Source organism: Echiichthys vipera (assembly GCF_963691815.1).
Source record: "Echiichthys vipera genome assembly, chromosome: 12".
Classification (NCBI taxonomy): domain Eukaryota; kingdom Metazoa; phylum Chordata; class Actinopteri; order Perciformes; family Trachinidae; genus Echiichthys; species Echiichthys vipera.
The window spans coordinates 1,368,830-1,395,521 of NC_139837.1; the positions used below are offsets into that span (position 1 = coordinate 1,368,830).

Here is a 26,692-nt window from a genome sequence, read left to right on the forward strand (position 1 = left end):
TGAAGCTAAAATGTATAAAAAAATACAGAAATAAATCCATGAATTCATTGAAAATTGAGTCGTGAAAATAAAATAAACATAAATAACCACAAACATTAAAAGGGAAGTTAATGGATAAGTGAATAAACACAACAGAAATATCAATGCAGGCCTTTATTATTAATATTGTTTTTGGTACATTTAATGACTGACACACACACACACGCACACGCACACGCACACGCACACGCACACGCACACGCACACGCACACGCACACGCACACACACGCACACACACGCACGCACACGCACACACACGCACACACACACACACACACACACACACACACACACACACACACACACACACACACACACACACACACACACACACACACACACACACACCATTATTACAGAGAAAGATGTTGATTTTGACACGTTTGTGTGATTTATTTCTTGTTAAACACGTTTATATTTTATTATATATTAATATAATTATTTCTGCACGTTGGCTGAACCTGAGGCTCCACAATAAATAAACATCCATGAGAGTTAAACACGTGACGCTGGTGAACAGGGGCCGTTCTTTATAAATAATGCAGCTGGGACTTCATGGTTTCACCCTTTACTACTTTACAACATGTGATAACACTGATTTATGCTTCATAACAATCAGAATCTATTCATAAAGGATGCAATCAACCCCCAAAACATCTATTTTAATATGTAGTGCATGCTAAAACGTCCTAAAGGTTCCCGGTCTGAGGCTCCCAATGCATGTAGAGTGTAAAGTTCTTGTTAACACAGTTGAACTTTCATATTTCTGTTGGTTTGGGCAGAAATAGGCGCTCAGATCCCCAGAATGAGGCGGGTCGATCTCGTACAAACGCCCCTAATGTGCACGTGAGCCTCTGGAGCGTGCGTGTGTTTCCCTGTTGGAGAGCAGGGACGTGTTTCTCCTCTGAGAGAAGCCGGCTGCTGATTGGACGGAGCTCTCAGCGGGATGTGACGTGTGGTCGAACAGACGCCACGACAACACGGAGAAGAAGAGGAAACGCTTTTATCCAGAGGAGAAGAAGAAGAACGCAGAACAGGGAATGACCTGTGCACGAGCATCTGTGCACGAGCATCTGTACACGAGCATCTGTGCACGAGAGCCTGTGCACGGGCGTCTGGGCACGAGCTTGTTAACATGAGACACACACACACACACTTTTACAGCGCCCAGAATTTTTAAGGTGGACTGTTTTCTGGTGTTTTTAAGGTGTTTTCTGGGCGACATGGTGGTGTAGTGGTCAGCACTGTCGCCTCACAGCAAGAGGGTTCCTGGTGTGAATCCCGGCTGGGGCCCTTCTGTGTGGAGTTTGCATGTTGTCCCCGTGTCTGCGTGGGTTTTCTCCGGGTTCTCCGGTTTCCTCCCACAGTCCAAAGACGTGCAGGTGTTGGGTTCATTGATGACTCTAAATCACCCGTAGGTGTGAATGGTTGTCTGTCTCTGTTCGTCTCTATGTGTCCTGTGATAGACTGGCGTCCTGTCCAGGGTGGACCCCGCCTCACGCCCGATGTCTGCTGGGATCGGCTCCAGCCCCCCGAGACCCCGACAGGGACAAGAGGCTGAAGGTGGATGGATGTTCTTTCACGTTACTTGTACATAAGCTGACGTTTTGGATCACACGTCCACCTTAAATCCAACTGACACTATTGATCAGCTGATCACCGGAGATCCAAACCCGTGCAGAGTGATCCGTCACCTCCAGAGTCTCTAAATCCCTCTGGGGCCACATTTGACCCTGATGGAAACACGTCTAATCGCACTACGACTACGACTTGGTGTGAAGCTGAATGTGTCAATCATTCACCCGTCAGTGTTTCCCAGACGGAGCAGCGGAAGTGACGCACACACACCTGCAGAGGGCACGCTGTAAGGCAGGGGAGGGCCACTGTCCTGCATGTGTTAGGTTCCTCCCTACCCTAACACACCTGAGTCTAACACACCTGAGTCTGACACGCCCGAGTCCGACACACACCTGAGTCTGACACACCTGAGTCTAACACACCTGAGTCTGACACACCTGAGTCTGACACACCCGAGTCTGACACACCTGAGTCTGACACACCTGAGTCTGACACACCTGAGTCTGACACACCTGAGTCTGACACACCTGAGTCTAACACACACCTGAGTCTAACACACCTGAGTCTGACACACCTGAGTCTAACACACACCTGAGTCTAACACACCTGAGTCTGACACACCTGAGTCTAACACACACCTGAGTCTAACACACCTGAGTCTGACACACCCGAGTCTGACACACCTGAGTCTAACACACCCGAGTCTAACACACCCGAGTCTGACACACACCTGAGTCTAACACACCTGAGTCTAACACACCTGAGTCTGACACACCTGAGTCTGACACACCTGAGTCTGACACACACCTGAGTCTGACACACACCTGAGTCTGACACACCTGAGTCTAACACACCTGAGTCTAACACACCTGAGTCTGACACACCTGTGTTAGACTCAGGTGTGTCAGACTCAGGTGTGTGCCAGACTCAGGTGTGTTAGACTCAGGTGTGTTAGACTCAGGTGTGTGTTGGACTCAGGTGTGTTAGACTCAGGTGTGTGTTGGACTCAGGTGTGTTAGACTCAGGTGTGTCAGACTCAGGTACGTCAGACTCAGGTGTGTTGGAGCAGAGAGGAACCTAACACATGCAGGACAGTGGCTCTGCAGGACCGTGCTGTAAGGAAAGGGCTCATTGACCGTGGTACATGCGGCACTTTTGTCCACAGTAATGGGAAAATGTCTCGCAAACTACTGAAAGCTCGGTTTGTCGCCTCTGGACTCATCGTCTCACCTGTGAATGAAAGCAGTTGGGAGCGAGCCGTATCACCCAGAGCCCCGTGTTTATTCTGACAGCCATTTTAAACGTACTCTTAGTCCTTTGGTCGGATCAGAATCGCACAAAAAGGAACACACAGGTCCAGGTCACCACGCGTGGACACACTCCTGACGTCACAGGGAGGACTTGGTTACACACACAGCGTCCCGTCACTGGGTCAGTTTGCCCGCCGGTCTCTCCCGGCTGCCGTCAAACGCGTTGTGTCTCCTCTGTTTCCTGCGCTCCATTTTGGACAGATCCTTATCGAACACCTCCCCGGAGCGCAGCGCCGACACCAGGTCGTCGAACTCGCCGCCCTCCTCTCCTTCAGTGGCTTTGGCCTTCCTCCCCTTCTCCTCCCGGTCTCTCCTCAGCTGGAGAAGAAGAAGAGAGATGCTGAGACGCTGCACATGTGAGGTCATCATCATCAGTACGGGGAAACAGGAAGTGGGTACCCTGACTCTCACCCCCGTTTAACCTTACACAAACACGTGATGTATCCTTTCACACGCAGGACGTCTCTGAGCTGATGGCGTGTGCTAACCTGTGCCTCCATCAGCGCCCGTCTCTCCTCTTCCTCCTTGCGTCTGGCCGCGTTCCCGTTGTCCTGCTCGGCCTCGGAGAACGCCGTGAGGAAGGTGTCGAAGATCCCGAAGAACTGATCCGGCTGCATGTTGGACGCGTCTTCTCCAAAGTGTCTCAGTGCTTTTCCAAACTTCAACGACAACAAGAAAGACATTCGGTCAGTGGCTTAAGTCAACCCTCATTCATACCTGTAGAGAGTCACGCGCTGTGTCATCCACGCCTTTATTACTGCGGAAGTAACGTAGAAGAGAGCGCGACAGGGAGGAGGGTGGGTTTGAAGAGGAGTCCCAAAACCGTCACCTTTTGTTGTCTAAACTTAACAGTCACCTTTTGCTGCCTATCTTAGCGTAAAGACCATAACAGTGTAAGATCATAGTTAGCCTAGCTTAGCGTAAAGACTAGAACAGTGTAAGACCATAGTTAGCCTAGCTTAGCGTAAAGACCATAACAGTGTAAGAACATAGTTAGCCTAGCTTAGCATAAAGAGCATAACAGTGTAAGAACATAGTTAGCCTAGCTTAGCACAGAGACCATAACAGTGTGAGAACATAGTTAGCCTAGCTTAGCATAAAGACTTGAACAGTGTAAGACCATAGTTAGCCTAGCTTAGCACAGAGATGATAACAGTGTAAGAACATAGTCAGCCTAGCTTAGCATAAAGACAATAACAGTGTAAGAACAAAGTTAGCCTAGCTTAGCATAAAGAGCATAACAGTGTAAGAACATAGTTAGCCTATCTTAGCATAAAGACCATAACAGTGTAAGATCATAGTTAGCCTAGCTTAGCGTAAAGACCATAACAGTGTAAGAACATAGTTAGCCTAGCTTAGCATAAAGACTACATCAGTGTAAGAACATAGTTAGCCTAGCTTAGCATAAAGACTACATCAGTGTAAGAACATAGTTAGCCTATCTTAGCATAAAGACCATAACACTGTGAGAACATAGTTAGCCTAGCTTAGCGTAAAGACCATAACACTGTGAGAACATAGTTAGCCTAGCTTAGCGTAAAGACCATAACAGTGTAAGAACATAGTTAGCCTAGTTTAGCTCAGAGACGATAACAGTGTTAAGACCATAGTTAGCCTAGCTTAGCACAAAGACTATAACAGTGTGAGAACATAGTTAGCCTAGCTTAGCATAAAGACTATAACATTGTAAGATCATAGTTAGCCTAGCTTAACCCAGAGACGGTAACAGTGTAGCCTCCTGGCCTGGCGGTGGCGCTGCAGAGCCCTGCGCGGGGACGTTACCTCTTGCTTGGCGTCGCTCAGTGACTCCTCCACATCAGAGAAGCTGAACGAGGCCACGGTGATGAACTGACCCACCACAGGGACGAACCTGTCCGCGGGGCGCTGAGGCTGGCCCTGCTGGTACCGCAGCTCCTGGAGAAGAGCAAACACACCTCAGACGCATGCACACACACACTGACACACACACACACAAACACACACACACACACACACACACACACACACACACACAGGTTTTGGGCCGGTAGGTACTGAACAGAGCTCACTCACCGCCTCAACACTTTTTAGGCCGGACCTCAGGTTGCCGATGTCCTTCTCCAACTCTGTCATGCTGTAGAGACGGAGAGAGACACACGGGAGGAGTAACACGAAACACACACACACACACACACACACAGAAACACACACACGTCAGCAGTATTACACATCAGGACATTTAGACTTTTTAACTTCTTATTTTTTGTCGAGAACGCTTTCAAATGACAGACAAAGTGTGTGTGTGTGTGTGTGTGTGTGTGTGTGTGTGTGTGTGTGTGTGTGTGTGTGTGTGTGTGTGTGTGTGTGTGTGTGTGTGTGCTCTTACTTGACTTTAGCAGCTTCTGGCACATTTTGTAGCTCTTTCCTGAACGTTGTCACTTTAGGGTACTTCTTTTCCAGGACAGTGATCATGTAGTGGAGCAGAGTGACGTTTCTACACACGCACACCCACACACACACGTACACATGCACACACACGTACACACACACACACACACGCACCATTAATCACTTCTCTCGCTAGCTGAACTCACAAACAGACCTTTTCCACAGCAGACACTTGAGTAGAAAATGCAAAGACGTTCACAATCTCGTGTTGTGTGACATCAGTAACCGTGACAGTGGAACAGTGGGTCAGCAGGACGCCAGCAGCTCGCCGTGTCGTGTACACCTGCTGTGTGTGCAGAGTATGTGGTGTTCACTGTACTTGTCGATGCTGGACTTGGTGTCTGCGATCTTGTTGAGGCTGGACACTTTGAATCCAAAGGCGTTCCCTCGCTGACCTTTGTTCATGTAGTTCCCGAAGGCCAGCACCACCTCCAGGAGCTGACGCAGCGCCCTGCTCTGCACCACCTCCGCCGACGCAAGACTCAGAGCTGAAAGCACACAGGGACGCGGGGAGGGAACGGCACACGGGTTCACAGAAAATCAGACAGCACGATCCTCAAAAACAGAGAAATCCAACCCTCCTCTGGTGCACTTGAGCATTTATCCAATCATGGGTGCAGATCCCGGGGACCAGAACGTGACTCACAGGCTCCGTTCACACCGCAGGTTCTTAACGCACAATCCTGATTTATTGTTTGTCTGTTCACATTACGTCTTTAAATCAATTCAATTTAACTTTACGTAGTTGTTCTGTAACTTAGTTCAGTCAGAAACGCTGCTTCACTTTAACACTGTCATCACTTCTTTAGTTTGTACTTATTTTATTCAACATGCTGTTAAACTGCACGCTGCGTGTTGTTGTATATTGTATAAACCTGCGTTTAACCACGATGTCTTGTGCTTTATGCTTATAGGATTCATGTTTTTATGCTTATTGTCACTCTGACCCTTTCATCCTTGTATTGAAACTGTTGCACAATCATTTCCCTCGGGATAAATGAAGCTTCTTGAATCTTGAATCTTCCCATTTTCATTATTGTTTGTGTTGCACTGTTTTTAACAAACGTACGGCGTCCTTGAGAGCTTAGACAGGCGCCTATTAATAAAATGTGTTATTATTATTACGTCCATAAATTAAATAAACACAGAAAAAGCAGCAAACTGGAGTGAGAATAAGAACTAAGGAGCGTCATTCTCTCAGTGTGCTGAGGTTTGGAGGATAAATTCTTTGAGTAGTGTCATTTTTATATTTTAAATGTGTCACCTGGGTTTTCCTTTACATACATAAAGACACTTTCACCATAAACTGGAGCATTAGATTCAACCACACTGCAGTAATGGAGTGTTTGATGCCCCCCCAGTGTGCACGCGGGGTCCTCTGGGATAGGAAAGAGTACCTTTGATCTTGGGTTTGACCTCGGCGACTCGTTCAGCGAACTTCTTCTTGAAGTAGAGCGACTGGAGCCTCTGCTGATAGTGGTTGATGCTGAGGACGGACACGAGACGGCACAACTGTGAGTGGACACACAACGAGCAGCAGGACGAGGAGATCCTACATCAGCTGTAGCTTAGGTGAAGCCTGAGGACGCACTCCCACTGTTCCTCTGTACCGTGCCCCAGCACGTTTCACAGCTAAAGTCTGGTTCCTTTGACCAGTGTGAGTGCAACCGTACCACGTCTAGGAGCGGCACGCTTGCCGTCCACGGCCCGTTTGGGAGAGGTGGGCTTTAGTAAAGCACGTTTGCACATGTACGAGCACGAGCGTGCGCACGTGTACGAGCACGAGGCCTACGGCGGCTCTGAGGTCATTTCCTGTGCGCCTGTTGGGACATAGAAAAAAGAAGGGACCATGCGCGGACATTTCAAACAATGGCGGTGAAAGGTTCACGTTGGTGTGATGTGGAGGTGGAGTGTTTACTGCAGATTTGGTCGATGAAAAGATTCAAAAACAGTCGACAAGACGCACAAAAACTCCGAGGTCTACGGAAAGATCTGGAAACAAAGCCACGCATCGCCATGACGTCATCAATGCGTGTGACGTGTTACGGCGTGATGACGTATAGGCAGCAAGAAGCATTCTCCGAGGCCCAGGTAGTGTGAGTACAAACGGGCCTGGAGGGGGGGACAAGGACCCTAAAGCACGGGGCACGGGACGGAGGCACAGTGGGAGGGCGCCCTCAGATTCATCCCTCAGGTCTTTAGAAACCTGGAACTATATTCCACCCTGTGTAGTTCAGTCGTTTTATTAAATTAAAAAGGTGCAAATGTGTAAGATATGAGGGTGTGTGTGTGTGTGTGTGTGTGTGTGTGTGTGTGTGTGTGTGTGTGTGTGTGTGTGTGTGTACCTGCTCATGTCATACAGGAAGCGGTCTGCTCTGGCCATACGATCCAGCTCATGTTTGTGTTCAGCCAACAGCTCAATGTCGCTCTTCTCTGGAACAAACTTCAGAAGCTACACACAAAAACACACACACGTACACACACACACACACACGGTCATATGTTTTACTTGAAAAGGTATTTGGTGACCTCCAGTGGTGATGATTGAACTGCAAAAGTGACGTATTACAGTTTAAACCAAAACCTGCGCTAAAGTGTCCTCTAGGAGCATAAACATGTGCTAAAGTGTCCTCTAGGAGCATAAACGTGTGCTAAAGTGTCCTCTAGGAGCATAAACATGTGCTAAAGTGTCCTCTAGGAGCATAAACGTGTGCTAAAGTGTCCTCTAGGAGCATAAACATGTGCTAAAGTGTCCTCTAGGAGCATAAACGTGTGCTAAAGTGTCCTCTAGGAGCATAAACGTGTGCTAAAGTGTCCTCTAGGAGCATAAACGTGTGTTAAAGTGTCCTCTAGGAGCATAAACGTGTGTTAAAGTGTCCTCTAGGAGCCAAAACATGTGTTAAAGTGTCCTCTAGGAGCATAAACGTGTGTTAAAGTGTCCTCTAGGAGCATAAACATGTGCTAAAGTGTCCTCTAGGAGCATAAACGTGTGCTAAAGTGTCCTCTAGGAGCATAAACGTGTGCTAAAGTGTCCTCTAGGAGCATAAACGTGTGTTAAAGTGTCCTCTAGGAGCCAAAACGTGTGTTAAAGTGTCCTCTAGGAGCCTAAACATGTGCTAAAGTGTCCTCTAGGAGCATAAACGTGTGTTAAAGTGTCCTCTAGGAGCATAAACATGTGCTAAAGTGTCCTCTAGGAGCCCCTGCTCTTTAAAAAGTCTGTGCACGCCACTGGCGCAGATCCATTCTGACTGTGTCACTCTGCGTGTTTATGTGTTTGTGTGTTTGCGTGTTTGTGTGTTTGCGTGTTTGCGTGTTTGTGTGTTTGCGTGTTGGTGTGTTTGCGTGTTTGTGTGTTTGCGTGTTTGTGTGTTTGTGTGTTTGCGTGTTTGCGTGTTTGCGTGTTTGTGTGTTTGTGTGTTTGTGTGTTTGCGTGTTGGCGCGTTTGCGTGTTGGTGTGTTTGCGTGTTTGCGTGTTGGCGTGTTTGTGTGTTTGTGTGTTTGTGTGTTTGTGTGTTTGCGTGTATGTGTGTTTGCGTGTTTGCGTGTTTGCGTGTTTGTGTGTTTGCGTGCTTGCGTGTACCTGCTCCAGCATGTCTTTAGGTAAGTCTTCCTGTTCGTCCATGGTCAGGATGGCGTGGCGGATCTCCTCGTTGGTCAGCTTCAGCCTGTGACACACGTCAGGGGGAGTTTCTTAGAGCAGCAGGTGAAATGTAACAGTGCTGGTGTGTTTTTGGGGCCAAACCTGACCCTGAAAGAAGAGATTTGGCTCCATTTCCATGTTAACTTTAACATGATTCTTTGTAAATCTACTGTGTAACAATGAAAATAAAGATCCCAGTGAATGTGAGCTCATCCCAACAAAGACAGGTGGGATAACCCTTTGTTTCATAACCACATTTTGCACATTTTGCGAGTGCAATAGTCACCTAATTGGGTTCGCCCTCATAGAATACACAACAAACCTCACACAACAGGAAAATCTGGCCAGATAATCTTTAGAACCATCATTAATGTGTGTTGTCAGTCAGGAATCGAGCCCAAAAACAGTGATGCTCATGTGCTGTGTGACAGGCACAAGGCGAGTTCATGATGCTCAAGTTTACGCTGATGATCAGAGGCGGGTTAATGCACAGGCTGGCCCAGACTGCCGCCTTGGGGCCCCAGGTGTGCAGGGGCCCTGGATAATTTTTTTATTTACCTCACTGGAAAGCAAACCTTGCCTCGTATCGGAGCCCTTAGAAACATTAAACAAGATTAAGTCAGGGATTGGAAAGATATGGGACTCATTTACCCGATCAGCTGCCATCATGTGGCCGGGTTCATGAGGTCAGTTTTGTTGTCAAATGACACGTCAATAACTGTGACGACACAGTACAGCGTCAAAATGTCAGAAAGGAAAAGTGACAGAGCACGAAAAAGAAAAAGCACAACAACTGAAAGAACAACGGGACCAAGATCTACTGAAGAGAACTCCTGAATTCACCGGATTTTCTAAGGTTACGGACTCTTCTTCTGTTCTAGCATGATTTATAATGTGGGGGGCCCAAACAAACAGTAGCCCAGGGGCCCATGACCTCCTTAATCCGCCCCTGCTGATGATGTTTCACTTCAGTACATAAAGGACGACAGTGTGGCTGTATTCAGGGGTCACTCTGTCCATTTGTGCGGAATCGAACACTGACCGTGAGAGCAGGATGTTGCAGTTCTGTGCGCGGCGCCCGTCGATCACTGACAGCTCCTTGACCTTCTTAACGAACGCCTGGTCGTCCTCCGCGTCCTTCTGTTAGAGCACAGAGCTGTGTTAGAACAACGTGCAGAACGATATATTAAATACACAGCACGACGACATCAGTAGTGCTGACAAACTCTACAGAAGCATGTTGTTAGTCTCGTGTGTCTCAGAGTCGCTGTGGGTTACCTGGGGTTTCTGGTACGCTGAGAAGGTCCTCTGGAACTCGTCCAGATCCAGGACTTCAAACACCTTTAGGTCGTCGATCTCTTTCCAGATGGTTCCGTCGACCTTGTTCTGAAACAAACCACAACGCAGTTCGTCAACATTAACGTCTTTTTAATGAGGTTTTTGAATAATGTCAGCTGCTGTTCTGCAGCCGCTGAGGATCAGAGTTCGTCCACATGATGGAAAACGATCGTTTGGCCACTCGGCCTCGACTCTGCGTCCACAGGAAACCAGGTGCAGCGACTCCAAACGCTGTAGTACCCATGCCAGGCCTGGAGGTGGCGCTGTGACTGCCACAGAAATACACCAACAACAGAGAAGAAGAGACGGGGAGACGCCGTGGAGAATCCAAACACCGGAGAGTTCCTCTCCAAATCCTCCTCCATCCTAGAGACAAACGTGTCCCTGGTTCTGGTCTTAGTGGAGACTTTGGTGCTGTTCTGGACTCTGATGCACCCTTCACTCTGCAGTTAGTGTCCTCACTGAGCAGAGGGTGCTGCTGGGAGCCCCTTCACTCTGCAGTTAGTGTCCTCACTGAGCAGAGGGGGCTGCTGGGAGCCCCTTCACTCTGCAGTTAGTGTCCTCACTGAGCAGAGGGGGCTGCTGGGAGCCCCTTCACTCTGCAGTTAGTGTCCTCACTGAGCAGAGGGTGCTGCTGGGAGCCCCTTCACTCTGCAGTTAGTGTCCTCACTGAGCAGAGGGTGCTGCTGGGAGCCCCTTCACTCTGCAGTTAGTGTCCTCACTGAGCAGAGGGGGCTGCTGGGAGCCCCTTCACTCCGCAGTTAGTGTCCTCACTGAGCAGAGGGTGCTGCTGGGAGCCCCTTCCCCGTCCCAAAGCACTCCCAGGCGCCACTTTCTCTCTACATTTAGAGACTTTTCACAGCTTCTTAGAACTGGATTTAGAAACAGAGCCTAGAGCAGTTTAGCTCCTTATTCAGAGCATCAGGGAAAAGGGAGAAATCTGTGCTGGGCCTCATTCAGTCCCATGCATGTGGCTCAGAGTCCAGTTCAGTCAACAGTCTCTGGGTCCGTCTCGGTCCTCTCACGCAGCAGCACTGTTGTTGTTAAGTGGCGCCACGGGGTCAGAGGTCGGAGGTGAGGCCATGATCCCGTCCTTTAACAAAGTCTGAGGTTAAAGGACGGCCTTTGGCGTGTAAACATGGACGCCAAAGGACTAAACATGGACGCCAAAGGACTAAACATGGACGTCAAAGGCCTAAACATGGACGTCAAAGGCCGTCCTTTAACAAAGTCTGAGATTTCATCGTCCAGACCACAACGCCATGGGGGGCCTTTACAATCTTCCCAGGCTCCGATAACGAACCAGACTGAAGATGAGCGGTTACAGGAAAACCCGTCTGTGTGTGGACGGTCCTCAGTCTTGTTCAGATACATGAGGAATACACTAGAATAATAGTAACATCTGTAATAGTCACGGCAACACTGCAGTAAAGGCAGTAAACGTGTAACGACAGCAGAACAGCAGCAGCGTGAGCAGGAACATTACCCAGCAGGCCTGGCAGGAGTGAGCGTACCTCAGACAGCTTGCTCCAGTTGAAGGACTTCAGCGGGTTTGACGGCTGAGGAATGTTCTTCTTCCTCTGGACGGTTCCTAGTGGAGCTCCTGGTGGAGGAGGTGGGGCAAATGGAGCCATGCCGAAAGCTGGTGGGCCTCCTGGAGGAGGAGGTGGAGGTGGTGGAGGAGGAGGAGGTGTAGGAGAAAGGGTGGATAGGGCAGGAGGAAGTAAAGTCCCAGAGGTCACAGGAGGTCCTCCTGGAACAGCCGAGGCCTGACGAGAGAACAGCAGAGCAACACGTGACCCCTGTGCAGCTCGTTGATCATCGCAATATTACACAAATATGCAAAAACCTTAATGTTTCCAACATGGAGCTAGGGGTGCAGGGTCCCACCTGCCCCCATCAGCCCCCATCAGCCCCCATCAGCCTCTCTACCACAGCATTAAATATGAAGAATCTGAATTTAAACTCACCTTCTCTGACTTACATGTACGTCATAATGCACGGGTCTGCGCAGCAGCCTGGCAGAGCGACTGTACGTAGTGAGGCTGCGTCTGACAGCTCAGTGGGACGACGTAGGCACGCATGACAACGTGACTTCAATAGAGCCAGTTATGGTTTAGAAAAGCCAAACGTCCGAGAGAGACACCGGGGCCCCAGTGTGCTGGCCCAGACCGTATCTGACCCGGCATCCGGCGCTCTTTCTCAAATCCTCACTGCACGATACTACGAAGCAGGAAAGACTCACGCATTTGGCCGTTATGAGTGCTCATAGTGACCTTATTGATGAATGTGATGTTTGGACCCTGCTTGAAGAATTCATCAGCAGGTTAACTAAGGGCGCACTCACACTGTGCCTCCTTACCGTGCCCCAGCACGTTTCACGGCTAAAGTCTGGTTCCTTTGACCAGTGTGAGTGCAACCGTACCACGTCTAGGAGCGGCACGCTTGCCGTCCACGGCCCGTTTGGGAGAGGTGGGCTTTAGTAAAGCACGTTTGCACGTGTACGAGCACGAGCGTGCGCACGTGTACGAGCACGAGGCCTACGGCGGTTCTGAGGTCATTTCCTGTGCGCCTGTTGGGACGTAGAAAAAAGAAGGAGGGACCATGCGCGGACATTTCAAACAATGGCGGTGAAAGGTTCACGTTGGTGTGATGCGGAGGTGGAGTGTTTACTGCAGATTTGGTCGATGAAAAGATTCAAAAACAGTCGACAAGACGCACAAAAACTCCGAGGTCTACGGAAAGATCTGGAAACAAAGCCACGCATCGCCATGACGTCATCAATGCGTGTGACGTGTTACGGCGTGATGACGTATAGGCAGCAAGAAGCATTCTCCGAGGCCCAGGTAGTGTGAGTACAAACGGGCCTGGAGGGGGGGACAAGGACCCTAAAGCACGGGGCACGGGACGGACGCACAGTGGGAGGGCGCCCTGAGAGAAGGTCCACTTTTGGAAAAGTCTGAAACCCCTTAAAGCGCAAACGGTTCTTTTCCTGGATGCTAAGTTAAAGCCGAGTATCATGTTCCTTCCTCCCTCTCAGAAAATAGTTCCGCGGTTTCTAACGTCGCTGCAGGAGAAACTGATGGGGAACACGTGTGATGCACGTCGTGTCGGTGAACTTACGGAGTTGAGCTGCTGCAGGCGAGCGCACAGTTCCTCCACCTGCTGCCTTGCTTGCTTGTGGTCGTGGTTCTCCCGCTCCAGTTTGTCCTTCATCTTGTTCAGCATCACCATCATGTCTTCTTTCTCCTTGTTCTTGGTCTCACACTCCCTCACCTTCTTGTCGAAGCGCTGCTGGAGGTTCTGATGCTCTGGGGAGAAGGAGAAGGTCAGACTTAATCAGGTACAAGGTCGTTTCTGAAGCCGCTCGCACAGATGAGACACGTATCCACCGCGGTTCTACTTTGTTGCAGTGTGCGCTCGGACGCTGAGTCGCCAATTTGCAGGTCAGGTTTTTGTTTTGTTGCCAGTGGACCAGCGCCCCGAGCAGTTGGGGGTTCGGTGCCTTGCTCAACAGCTCCATTCATGGTCCACACAAGGGCTCAAACCGGCGACCCTACGGTTCCCAGCTGAGTCACCTATGGACTGAGCTACTGTCGCCCCCCAAACTCCGTCTGCACATAAAAAATGTTTGCATGTTTACCTTTTCTCATTTTGTCCGCTTGTTCTTTCCACTGTTTGACCTCGCTCTCCTTGACGAGCCTGCGCACACGTGCACACACACACACCCACCCACACCCACACACACACACACACACACACACACGCACAAACACGCACACACACACACACACGCACACACACACACAGAGTTTAACGTATAACACCTGCACCTCTCAGAGGGTTCAACTTTAACCCTTAAACGTGGCTCTGCTCGCTCACGAGTCACAGATCTGACAGCAGAGAGGGAGCTGAGACACAGCTGCAGATCAAATACAGTAAATCATGTTTGTGTCAACGTTAAATCAACGTGTGTTCACGCCCCAAAGTCAGGAACCCTGGACACTTACATGCGCACGATGTTCTTCACATTGAAGTCCTCCAGCGGAGCGACGTCAGGGTTTTCCCCTTTGTCCGTCTGCAGAACCAGCTGCTGAACGATCCGGTCCAGCAGCACCCAGTACTGGAGCGTGGTGCTGCTCTGCTTATCTGCAGACGGGCCGACAGAGAGGAGTCAACGCTGCCGCCGTAACATTTGAACGGCTGTGTATAAGTCCGACATGACACGGCATGAACGTGAAGGAGTTTTCAGTCGATAAATCCTGACGCTTTTTAGGAAACGTTGACATTGTTGGAGACGTCTGTGTCATTATGACAACTTGACATTAAGCTATAAAACATAACCTGTCATAAAGAAACGATTTAGCTTCATGTGTTAAAGGGAAATTACGGCGTAAAATCATCCCAGGGTCTTTTACACTCCGTTGTGAACCAGTGGCTCTCCGTTGTGAACCACTGGCTCTCCGTCGTGAACCACTGGCTCTCCGTCGTGAACCACTGGCTCTCCGTCGTGAACCAGTGGCTCTCCGTCGTGAACCAGTGGTTCTCCGTCGTGAACCAGTGGCTCTCCGCCGTGAACCAGTGGCTCTCAGTCGTGAACCAGTGGCTCTCCGTCGTGAACCAGTGGCTCTCCGCCGTGAACCAGTGGCTCTCAGTCGTGAACCAGTGGCTCTCCGTCGTGAGCCAGTGGCTCTCTATTGTGAACCAGTGGCTCTCTGTTGTGAACCAGTGGCTCTCTGTTGTGAACCAGTGGCTCTCAGTCGTGAACCAGTGGCTCTCCGTCGTGAACCAGTGGCTCTCCGTCGTGAACCAGTGGCTCTCCGTCGTGAACCAGTGGCTCTCCGTCGTGAACCAGTTGTTCTCCGTCGTGAACCAGTGGCTCTCCGTCGTGAACCAGTGGTTCTCCGTCGTGAACCAGTTGTTCTCCGTCGTGAACCAGTGGCTCTCAGTCGTGAACCAGTGGCTCTCCGTCGTGAACCAGTGGTTCTCCGTCGTGAACCAGTTGTTCTCCGTCGTGAACCAGTGGCTCTCCGCCGTGAACCAGTGGCTCTCCGTCGTGAACCAGTTGTTCTCCGTCGTGAACCAGTGGCTCTCCGTCGTGAACCACTGGCTCTCCGTCGTGAACCAGTGGCTCTCCGTCGTGAACCAGTGGTTCTCCGTCGTGAACCAGTGGTTCTCCGTCGTGAACCAGTGGTTCTCCGTCGTGAACCAGTGGTTCTCCGTCGTGAACCAGTGGCTCTCTATTGTGAACCAGTGGCTCTCCGTCGTCTCGATGGATTATTTGATGAGTGTATTAGCGGGAAAAGGCCCCTGGGATGATTTTACTCCATTATTTCACTTTTAGTGCAAAATATAAACTCAAAATATTTCACCTCAAATATTCTGTGAAGTGAGTTTGTGCTGGTTTTATCAGTGAAGAAGACATAACTGTGTATCATGAAATATGACGTCATCACGACTCAGCTGAAAGACGCTTAATGATCCCATTATTGTCGCCCAACAGCTTCTTTTTGCGTCTGATAATTAGCTCTGTTATGACACGTGTATGACAGGTGACACAAGTGTTATAACTTAGTGGCCAACACTTGATGAGAACAGTGTAATACCCCTTTAAGATAAAGTGAAACCAAAAGAGGAAATGAATGCGTCGGCCGTGTCTCACATGGCATCATGAGGCAGTGCTGCAGAGCCGACAGGAGGTGGGGGTAGGCTGCAGTGTGGTGCAGACTCTTCTTGATGAGCTCGAACATCTGGCTGGCACTTTTCGTTTCGATGTGAACCTGAGGCAGAAGACGGGTCAGAGGGTTTATCACACAGTGCACGTCTGACCTGCATCCTCACATCGTCTTTGACACAGAAAACAAACAGAATATAAACACCGTACACGGTCCTACAGAAGGATAAACGCCTATTGAAGACGCTTTGGGCGAGCTGTAGAAAAGCTAGGACTAGGAGATGGTGCAGCTAGACCAGGGGTGTCAGACTGATCCAGATCCCGCTGTGGCTGCAGGTTTTCATCCCAACCAATCAAGAACACACCTGATCCAACAAATCCACTGTGTGAAGACAGTTCAGGTGATTGCATGACTCAAGTCAGGTGTGTTCTTGCTTGGTTTGAATGAAAACCTGCAGCCACAGCAACTCTTTACTGGATCACTTTGACACCCCTGAACTAGACCCTCCTACGTTGGAGCAGTGGCGTTGGGTCGCCCAAGAAAGTTACCGTACGGAGAGACTCACTTTTGTACTGAGCGCTGGGAGAAATGGATTGGTTCTGCACTTTTAAAAATGTGACATTGAAGCTTCTTGAATCTTGAAAACACCGTAAACGGTCCCACAGAAGGATAAACGCTTATGAAGACACTTGGTGAGCTGTAGCAATGCTAGAACTAGGAGACGCTCCAACATTGGAGCAGCAAGAAAGTTACCGTACGGAGAGACTCACTTTTGTACTGAGCGCTGGGAGAAATGGAATGGATCTGCAGCTTGAATATTGTGACATTGTGCCATGATGTTTGTGTAAAAGAATACTTTGATTTTAAGTGTAACACCCGTGATGATCCCAAGTTCTCTGTACACGGATGTAAATGAATAAATAAACTAAACAAATTTAACATGAAGAAGTGTTTGATTATAACAGATCACTGGGACACGCATTGCGTTGAAAGGATCCAGTTGAGGTGGTTCAGGATCATCTGGTCTGGATGAACCCTGGGCGCCTCCCTAGGGAGGTGTTCCAGGCACGTCCAGCTGGGAGGAGGCCTCGGGGAAGACCCAGGACCAGGTGGAGAGATTAGATCTCCACACTGGCCTGGGAACGCCTCAGGATCCCCCAGTTAGAGCTGGTTAATGTGGCCCGGAAAAGGGAAGTTTGGGGTCCCCTACTGTGGCTGCTGCCCTCCAGCCGGTCCATAGGTCCACAGGGTGTAACATAAAGAGAAATGACTCACAGCATCGAACTGTTTGGACATCTGCAGCTCGTCTTCATTCCTCAGCATCTCAAAGAAGTCCAGATGTCTGGGAACGACACACGTGCGACAAGTGAACCTTCAAATCAAAGCGTGACAGAGTGCAAACATGTTCCCTCGACGTATCTGTTGATTCCATGAGCCAGTGTGGGTGTCTGATACGCCGGCACCCCGGAATGCACCTGACGTACCTGTTCAGCGTGGCGTTGTCATGAGAGCGCAGTTTGTCAATGACCGGCTGAATTCCCAACATCAGAAACTCATAACGCAAATGGATACGGAACTCTAGGCTGGTCTGAAAGCACACACACACACGCAAACAAATGTACACGCACACGCACAAACATGCAAGCACGCACACACACAAACATGCAAGCATGCACACACACACACACACGCGCACACACACGCACACACACACACACGCACCCACTTATTCTCAACAACAACAAATCAATAAACCTGAATTAACGACTGCACTGCAACTGTAGATGACAAATGAAGCTCAAGCTCAATCACTGTACAATTTGGGAAATGCTGCTGTTTAATCATATCATCCACTGCACAAGTTAGGGCGCACTCCCACTGTGCCTCCGTATCGTGCCCCAGCACGTTCCACGGCTAAAGTCTGGTTCCTTTGACCAGTGTGAGTGCAACCGTACCACGTCTAGGAGCGGCACGCTTGCCGTCCACGGCCCGTTTGGGAGAGGTGGGCTTTAGTAAAGCACGTTTGCACGTGTACGAGCACGAGCGTGCGCACGTGTACGAGCACGAGGCCTACGGCGGTTCTGAGGTCATTTCCTGTGCGCCTGTTGGGACGTAGAAAAAAGAAGGACGGACCATGCACGGACATTTCAAACAATGGCGGTGAAAGGTTCACGTTGGTGTGATGCGGAGGTGGAGTGTTTACTGCAGATTTGGTCGATGAAAAGATTCAAAAACAGTCGACAAGACGCACTAAAACTCCGAGGTCTACGGAAAGATCTGGAAACAAAGCCACGCATCGCCATGACGTCATCAATGCGTGTGACGTGTTACGGCGTGATGACGTATAGGCAGCAAGAAGCATTCTCCGAGGCCCAGGTAGTGTGAGTACAAACGGGCCTGGAGGGGGGGACAAGGACCCTAAAGCACGGGGCACGGGACGGAGGCACAGTGGGAGGGCGTCCTTAATAATCTGTGATGTAATGCCAAAGCTCATGATGTGAAATTAGTATGAAACGGAGCCGTGTGGGGGGCTGCTCACCTCTCCGGCTCCCTGGCTGAGCACGGCGTTGATGAAGGACATGATGGCGGTCTTCAGATTGACCTCGTCCCTGTAGCGGCCTGTGGATCGGTCCAAGTCCGTCACCAGGGTCTGCACATACAACAGGAACCCTTTCAGTTACACCATAAGAAACTGTAACGTAAAAGGCTCGTTATCTGTTATCAGAAGAACCAATGAAGCGCACAAACAACAACCGAAGCAGACCTGAAAGCGCGTTCTCTCCGCAGCAAAGATCTGGTAGTGCATCATGGCCTCGAGCACTTTCTTATGGCCCCCTGGAACCAAACAGACAGCACCAAGGATCTCTAACACGGCAACCTAGAGAGACAAAGAAGAACCACAGATGAGAAGGAGAGAACATTTAATGTGTATTCACCGGGGATTTGAGCGTTCCCCGTCCCCGTTTGTCAGGATCAGAATCAGCCAAGTCATTTGCATTGCAAGGACTTTTCCTTGATTTGGCGGTGCTTACGAGGAAACAGACAAACATTGGTGCAACGCATACGTGAGTCGCAGAGTCTTTAGCTTTGTTCCAGATCCTGAGGGCAGACGGGGAGGAACTGTCTTTGTGGAGGGACGTTTTGGTCCTGATAGACCGGAGGGGAGAGGTTCAAACAACATGTGTCTGGGGTGAGAGGGGTCAGCAGCCATTTTCCTCGCTCTCTTCAGGGTCCTGCAGGAGTAAAGATCCTGAAGAGAAGGGAGGTTCCAGCCGGTCCCCCTTTCTGCAGAGTGATGATACGCTGCAGTCTGCACCTGACACTGTCGTCACTATCGTCACTGTCGTCACTGTCATCACTGTCATCTTCGGGCATACTCGCATTGTCCATCCGTACCGTGCCCAAGCACCCTTCATCTTCTTTTTCTTCTTCTTGTCCTTGTCTTTGGAGTCCTCCTCATCGTCTGAGCCCACATCCTCGATCTTTGGCTTGTCTTCACCCTCCTCTTTTTCCTCCTCCTCTGCCTCGTTGTCACTGATCTACTTGCTGCGCTCCTTCTCCACAAACAGGGTGATGGGGTAGCCAATGAACTGAGAGTGCTTCTGGACAATTTCCTTGATCCTTCTTCTCCTGAAAGCTGGGTCAGGACCCAAAGAACCAGGTCAGGACCCAAAGAACCAGGTCCAGGTCAGGACCCAAAGAACCAGGTTGGGGGTACAAGCGTGTGAAATGTGTTTCCTCAGGAGGGGGTCTGGAGTCTCCCTTAGAGAGAGGGGGAGAAGTTCAGCATCCGTGAGGAACTCGGAGTAGAGCCGCTGCTCCTTTGTGTTGAAAGGAGCCAGTTGAGGTGGTTCAGGATCATCTGGTAAGGATGAACCCTGGTACCTCCCTAGGGAGGTGTTCCAGGCACGTCCAGCTGGGAGGAGGCCTCGGGGAAGACCCAGGACCAGGTGGAGAGATTAGATCTCCACACTGGCCTGGGAACGCCTCAGGATCCCCCAGTTAGAGCTGGTTAATGTGGCCCGGGAAAGGGAAGTTTGGGGTCCCCTGCTAAATCTACTGCCCCTGCGACCGGACCCCGGATAACAGGCTGAAGATAAGATGAGATGAGATGAGAAATATAATAAGAAGAACTTATTTCACACGTCAATCGGCCCCAAAAGAGAAAGAGCCACACAAGTGCAGAAAGGTGCTCTACTACTTCAGTTTGAGTTTCTCGGAGTTTACAAGATGCACCTGAATGCACCACGAAGTCCCAGTCGGCGCCCGAACACTTCACTGATCGTTTTTCGTTTGTGTCTTATTTCTCTGGTGGTTACTTTTAATTATTCAAACACACTCTTTGTCATACATTTGGAAACATCCCTAAAATCCTCTTTTTGTCTCTATGGGACATTGAACGCACCTTGGTTTTGATGCTTTCAGTGGTGAGACTCTGTGCGATGATATTGATGCTCTCGCAGTGACCCAGGACGTGAGCTCTGCCCTGAGAGTTGTTCATCAGAGCTTTGATGCAGCCGATCAGCGAGGTGTGGATCGGAGAGTTGGTGGTCTCGTAGTCCATAGACTTGAGGAAATTCAGGATGCAAGAGAGACCGTCCAACTCAATGAATCGGGTCACAAACCTGGAGATCGAGCAGAATGGCACGTCAAGGTTATTCTATAGGTCACAGAGGGAAAGGAAACTCTGCATCTCCTGAATAACGTGTTAGAACTGGAACCGTACCTCATTGGCTGCGTCCTCAGCGCCGTCTTTAGACCGTCCACCATTTTACTTCTTCCCTGGTCTTCCTCCTCCTCCAGGGCCATCAGAGTCTTTCTCTGAGAAGAGAAGGGTTCAACTCAATAATGACTCACTCACAACCGACCCCCTAACCACAGCTTCCATCCTGTTTGATCCAATCAGGAAGCTCCGTCAGCGTCAGTTCTCTGAGTGTCCACTAGGGGCAGGTTTCATAACAGAGCAGTTTCTCATTGAGCCCCATGTTAAACAGCCGTTTACACAGCATCATTAAACCTGTTTAAGGACAAAAGAACATTCTAGTCTGTGTGTTTAGATCAGATCTCCATGACAACACTGAGGGGGAGGGGCTAGTTTTTATTTTATTGGAGGTTAAAGTTCATGAATAATTAGGGGCGTGGCCTCTTGAGTGACAGCTAGCCTCTGGCCCTCACTTCTCCTCGGAGGTAAACTTCAGCTAGATGGACGTACGCCCCTCCCCCCAACGTCACATACATGCCCTTTTTTGGTCAGAGGAAATGAGGCGGAGTCAAAGTCTGACAAGATGGAGACTCCTGTAGGCGAGGACGATTGGATCAAGTTGAGAGAACGGACCTGGACGGAGACGCTACGTCCATTTTTTTATAGTCTATGCCGTGAATGTGAGGATGTGAAGATGGAGGCTCTAAAAGAACAGACTCGCCTGCAGTTACATCTTACCTCCACAGAGGCCGCTAGAAACAACGTATCGCAATTCTTACGGAGGAAATGAGGCGGAGACACTACGTCCATTTTCTATACAGTCTTTGCTAAAGACACATTATGAGAGGCTCAAAGTCCTGAAACTTTAACACTGACACACCCTAAAATTGGTACATTGGCTCCGCGTTGGCTGCAGTTTTTCCCACCAGGAAGCTTCGTCCCTCTCATTTACATATATTCAGGGGTTCCCAAAGGGGTTGCACAATGTCCTCTCTGACACCCAAGGTGGGAGGGGGAAGAACACACGAGATCAGATGAAATGACTCAAAGTGTCACTCACAGCAGCCATAATCCTCAGCTGGTCGATGTAATACTCCGGCCATCTGGTTGCTCCTTTATTCTCCTCTGCCTCCTGAAACACAGACACACACACAAACCCCTGTGTTACACAACCCCACTCACATGAAGCCGGGGCGTTGGGTAATCAAAACAGAATACAATGATTTGTCCATATTGACAGGAAGCCCAAACAAGTCGATTACCGAGTTCAATAGAACTGAACTCCGGTGCATTCGGTGATCGACTTGTTTGGGCTTCCTGTCGATATGGACCAGTGGACTGCTAAAGCCGGCAGCAAACTAGTGAAACTGTCTTTTTTAATAAACTCTGGCTTCACTAACTACGCTGATGATGCTTTGTTGTGTATGTAAGGACTCTTCTCATGCTGCTGCAGAGGTTTGCTGTTATTTTCAGCAGCATTAGTGGTTAAAAAAGACCTTTGAATGCCTTCACCGTGCTGCCTCGAGCTAATCACAAAAAGATGCAAAATGACTAAAAATAGATGCAAAACCAGCACAAACAGATGCAAAATGACTAAAAATAGATGTAAAACCAGCACAAAAAGATGCAAAATGACTAAAAAATAGATGCAAAACCAGCACAAAAAGATGCAAAATGACTAAAAATAGATGTAAAACCACCACAAAAAGATGCAAAATGACTAAAAATAGATGCAAAACTAGCACAAAAAGATGCAAAATGACTAAAAATAGATGCAAAACCATCCCAAAAAGATGCAAAATGACTAAAAATAGATGCAAAACCAGCACAAAAAGATACAAAATGACTAAAAATAGATGCAAAACCAGCACAAAAAGATGCAAAATGACTAAAAATAGATGCAAAACCAGCACAAAAAGATGCAAAATGACTAAAAATAGATGCAAAACCACCACAAAAAGATGCAAAATGACTAAAAATAGATGCAAAACCAGCACAAAAAGATGCAAAATGACTAAAAATAGATGCAAAACCAGCACAAAAAGATGCAAAATGACTAAAAATAGATGCAAAACCAGCACAAAAAGATACAAAATGACTAAAAATAGATGCAAAACCACCACAAAAAGATACAAAATGACTAAAAATAGATGCAAAACCAGCACAAAAAGATGCAAAATGACTAAAAATAGATGCAAAACCACCCTGACCCTGACTAACTACGTTGTTGCTGCGTTGTTTTGTGTGTAGGGACTCTTGAATGGACTTTACTATGAGAGGAGCTGGTGCAGGGGCCAGTAGGTAAGTCTTTAAAACACTCTTTAATAAACTCTGGCTTCACTAACTACGCCGATGATGCTTTGTTGTGTGTGTAGGGACTCTTCTCATGCTGCTGCAGAGGTTTGCTGTTATTTTCAGCAGCATTAGTGGTTAAAAAAGACCTTTAAATGCCTTCACCGTGCTGCCCCGAGCTAATCACAAAAAGATGCAAAATGAGTAAAAATAGATGCAAAACCACCACAAAAAGATGCAAAATGAGTAAAAATAGATGCAAAACCATCACAAAAAGATGCAAAATGAGTAAAAATAGATGCAAAACTATCACAAAAAAATGCAAAATGAGTAAAAATAGATGTAAAACCCGCACAAAAAGATGCAAAATGACTAAAAATAGATGTAAAACCACCACAAAAAGATGCAAAATGACTAAAAATAGATGTAAAACCCGCACAAAAAGATGCAAAATGACTAAAAATAGATGTAAAACCCGCACAAAAAGATGCAAAATGACTAAAAATAGATGTAAAACCACCAGAAAAAGATGCAAAATGACTAAAAATAGATGCAAAACCATCACAAAAAGATGCAAAATGACTAAAAATAGATGCAAAACCACCACAAAAAGATGCAAAATGACTAAAAATAGATGCAAAACCAGCACAAAAAGGTCAAAGTTCAACTGATCTGAACTTTGAGCGCAGCGGCAGAGAGGAAATCTGAGCGGTGCGTGGCGCTACATTGTGCGCTAACGCCTCCTCCATAGGAAATGAATGGAGCATCCGGTGGAACGCGTTTTTACCGCGGATCATGTGTCGGGGACTTTAGTGGGAACAACTCTTACCCAAGAAAAGCAGCTGCCAAACTAAACCACCAACGCAGATGGGCTTTACACCGTCACACCTCAGGTTCTTACCATTTTCTTGCTACAGTAGAGCTGCCACTTCTTCTCCGCTGGTAAAGAAAACATGGCCGCCCTGTTATCGTCCGTAAGGTCCAGTTCATCCTTGGATAGAGGAGAGAAATGATGAACACGGCGTAAAAGAGACCAGGAACGTGACTCTGCGCTGAAAAAATGTGCTTTTAGTTTAGTAAAATATATTTAATTAATCTCTTAATCTTAAATTTCAGTGTGAACTAGAATTTCTTCAGTAAACATTTGAATATTTACACATTTTATTCATGTATTAAATTCACTGAATAGGACAGAGTACATATTATTCTACGTTTACAAATTTGATTTAAAGGATTTATAGCTACAGCACATTAACTTTAAAATACTCACTAACTTTTGACTGGAAAATTATAGTAATTTCTAGTAAATGTAACTTTTCGTTCTCATATTTGTGAGAACTGTGACGTAATGACAGGAACTGAAGGTCGAACACACTCAGGGGTCGACGCCGTGGGAGCCCGCACATGAAAACATATTCAAGAAATCAACTTCCACCTCTCTACGACCTTCTGGTACCGAGATACAAGGGAACTGGAAACTCCCATGATGCATTGCGGGATATAAATTATCAATAAAAATGTATTTTTCTCACCAACAACGCATCAGAAACACTGCAGTGCAAAAACAGGTGTGCGTTAGTCAGTACACACACACACACACACACACACACACACACACACACACACACACACACACACACACACACACACACACACACACACACACACACACACACACACACACACACACACACACACACACACACACACACACACACACACACACACACACACACACACACACACACACACACACACACACACACACACAATGGAGAGATGTCAGAGCGAGGGGGCTGCCAATGAATCGGCGTTGCAAGCATTTGGGGGTTCGGTGCTTTGCTCAACAGCACCAAAGCAGTGCCCAGGAGATGAACTGGCACCTCTCCACCCACCAGTCCACGATCCATTCATGGTCCACACAGGGACACGAACTGGCGACCCTACGGTTCCCAGCTGAGTCACTTATGGACTCCACTTTTTGTCAGTGTGGACTTGAACTCACCACCAGCTCACTGAACATGGCGTCCAGCTCCTGGGCGGGGGGCATGGGCAGGGCGGGCTCCAGCGCGGCCACGGTGCTGACGTTCTCGTGGCAGTAGGAGATCTCCGGTTGGTCGCTTCCTCTGAAGCAGCAGGAGAATAGAGAGGAGAGGCTGCGACCCTGGGGCTGTTTTAACCGGGACGCCATGGTCACGGCGGGGACGTCACCAGAAGTTCTGAAAGAAGAGGAAAGAGGAAAAGTATTAATCGGATGTGTTCGCAACAGTTTTAAGTGTTTTAAGTGTTTTAAGTGTTAAGCTGCAAAAAAGTCAATAAACCAAACATAAAACATTATAATGTCATAAAAACAGTTTCCTTTAGATTCCATCAAAGTGAAAAAGTCAGTTCTATCCGTGTGTGCATCACTTTATTTAGTTGTACTGTAACTTAGTTGGCTCCTAGAGGACACTTTAACACACGTTTATGCTCCTAGAGGACACTTTAGCACACGTTTGGCTCCTAGAGGACACTTTAGCACACGTTTATGCTCCTAGAGGACACTTTAACACACGTTTAGGCTCCTAGAGGATACTTTAGCACACATTTAGGCTCCTAGAGGACACTTTAGCACACGTTTATGCTCCTAGAGGACACTTTAGCACACGTTTGGCTCCTAGAGGACACTTTAGCACACGTTTTGGCTCCTAGAGGACACTTTAACACACGTTTATGCTCCTAGAGGGCACTTTAGCACACGTTTATGCTCCTAGAGGACACTTAAGCACACGTTTATGCTCCTAGAGGACACTTAAGCACATGTTTTGGCTCCTAGAGGACACTTTAACACACGTTTTGGCTCCTAGAGGACACTTTAGCACACGTTTTGGCTCCTAGAGGATACTTTCACATACGTTTATGCTCCTAGAGGACACTTTAGCACATGTTTTGGCTCCTAGAGGACACTTTAGCACATGTTATGGCTGCTAGAGGACACTTTAGCACATGTTATGGCTCCTAGAGGATACTTTAGCACACGTTTTGGCTCCTAGAGGACACTTTAGCACACGTTTTGGCTCCTAGAGGACACTTTAACACACGTTAATGCTCCTAGAGGACACTTTAGCACATGTTTTGGCTCCTAGAGGACACTTTAGCACATGTTTTGGCTCCTAGAGGACACTTTAGCCGACGTTTTGGCTCCTAGAGGACACTTTAGCACATGTTTTGGCTCCTAGAGAACACTTTAACACACGTTTATGCTCCTAGAGGACACTTTAGCACATGTTTTGGCTCCTAGAGAACACATACAAGGTGCTTGAGTTTGTATTGATCTGAACAGATTAACTGTTGTGGCACTGTGTGAAGGAGAGGGATTAGGATTAGTAGTGCAACTCTTCCACAAAGTGTTGCACACAACTGGACATAAAAGTGTATTGTGTGGCATTAAACCTGCAGGGGGAGACGTGGATCCTCTCTGTCAGGGAGGTTTGATGTTAGGGAGCATTTCTTAATGAGCCAGGAAGAAGATCACAGCAAGCACAACCGGTTTCACTGCACCGTACGTGTGGCTGGGAGAGTGTTGCTTTTTAAAAATGAAAAGCAGGAAACTTTGGAAAACCACTTATTGATGTACACAGATTATGCAGAAATGTGTTTTGTGGGGTGGCTCCTAGAGGACACTTTAGCACACGTTGAGGCTCCTAGAGG

General features: G+C 48.2%; 1 protein-coding gene across 2 annotated transcripts in view; it reads right to left on the reverse strand.

The window, feature by feature from the left end:
• Positions 1-418: 418 nt before the first annotated feature.
• LOC310955084 (disheveled-associated activator of morphogenesis 1-like) overlaps positions 419-26,692 on the reverse strand; it is a 33,860-nt gene continuing 7,586 nt past the window's right edge. The window contains exons 2-27 of one of the 2 annotated variants that reach the window (XR_014593433.1): positions 25,008-25,221; positions 23,904-23,993; positions 21,771-21,842; positions 20,735-20,829; positions 20,414-20,633; positions 18,773-18,886; positions 18,548-18,658; positions 17,493-17,596; positions 17,284-17,350; positions 15,996-16,113; positions 14,344-14,482; positions 13,977-14,035; positions 13,457-13,644; positions 11,848-12,102; positions 10,274-10,381; positions 10,038-10,135; positions 8,936-9,020; positions 7,701-7,807; positions 6,753-6,841; positions 5,675-5,843; positions 5,294-5,401; positions 4,981-5,041; positions 4,711-4,842; positions 3,417-3,587; positions 2,849-3,246; positions 419-1,888 (exon numbers count right to left, since the gene is read on the reverse strand). Coding sequence is in view for 1 of the 2 variants with exons in the window: in XM_083924818.1 (XP_083780944.1) it covers positions 3,043-3,246; positions 3,417-3,587; positions 4,711-4,842; positions 4,981-5,041; positions 5,294-5,401; positions 5,675-5,843; positions 6,753-6,841; positions 7,701-7,807; positions 8,936-9,020; positions 10,038-10,135; positions 10,274-10,381; positions 11,848-12,102; positions 13,457-13,644; positions 13,977-14,035; positions 14,344-14,482; positions 15,996-16,113; positions 17,284-17,350; positions 17,493-17,596; positions 18,548-18,658; positions 18,773-18,886; positions 20,414-20,633; positions 20,735-20,829; positions 21,771-21,842; positions 23,904-23,993; positions 25,008-25,193 (3,150 nt within the window). In the remaining variant the exon portion in view is untranslated. Of the gene's footprint in view, positions 1,889-2,536; positions 3,247-3,416; positions 3,588-4,710; positions 4,843-4,980; positions 5,042-5,293; positions 5,402-5,674; positions 5,844-6,752; positions 6,842-7,700; positions 7,808-8,935; positions 9,021-10,037; positions 10,136-10,273; positions 10,382-11,847; positions 12,103-13,456; positions 13,645-13,976; positions 14,036-14,343; positions 14,483-15,995; positions 16,114-17,283; positions 17,351-17,492; positions 17,597-18,547; positions 18,659-18,772; positions 18,887-20,413; positions 20,634-20,734; positions 20,830-21,770; positions 21,843-23,903; positions 23,994-25,007; positions 25,222-26,692 lie in introns of those variants that run through there. The other variant, XM_083924818.1, reaches the window with a different exon arrangement.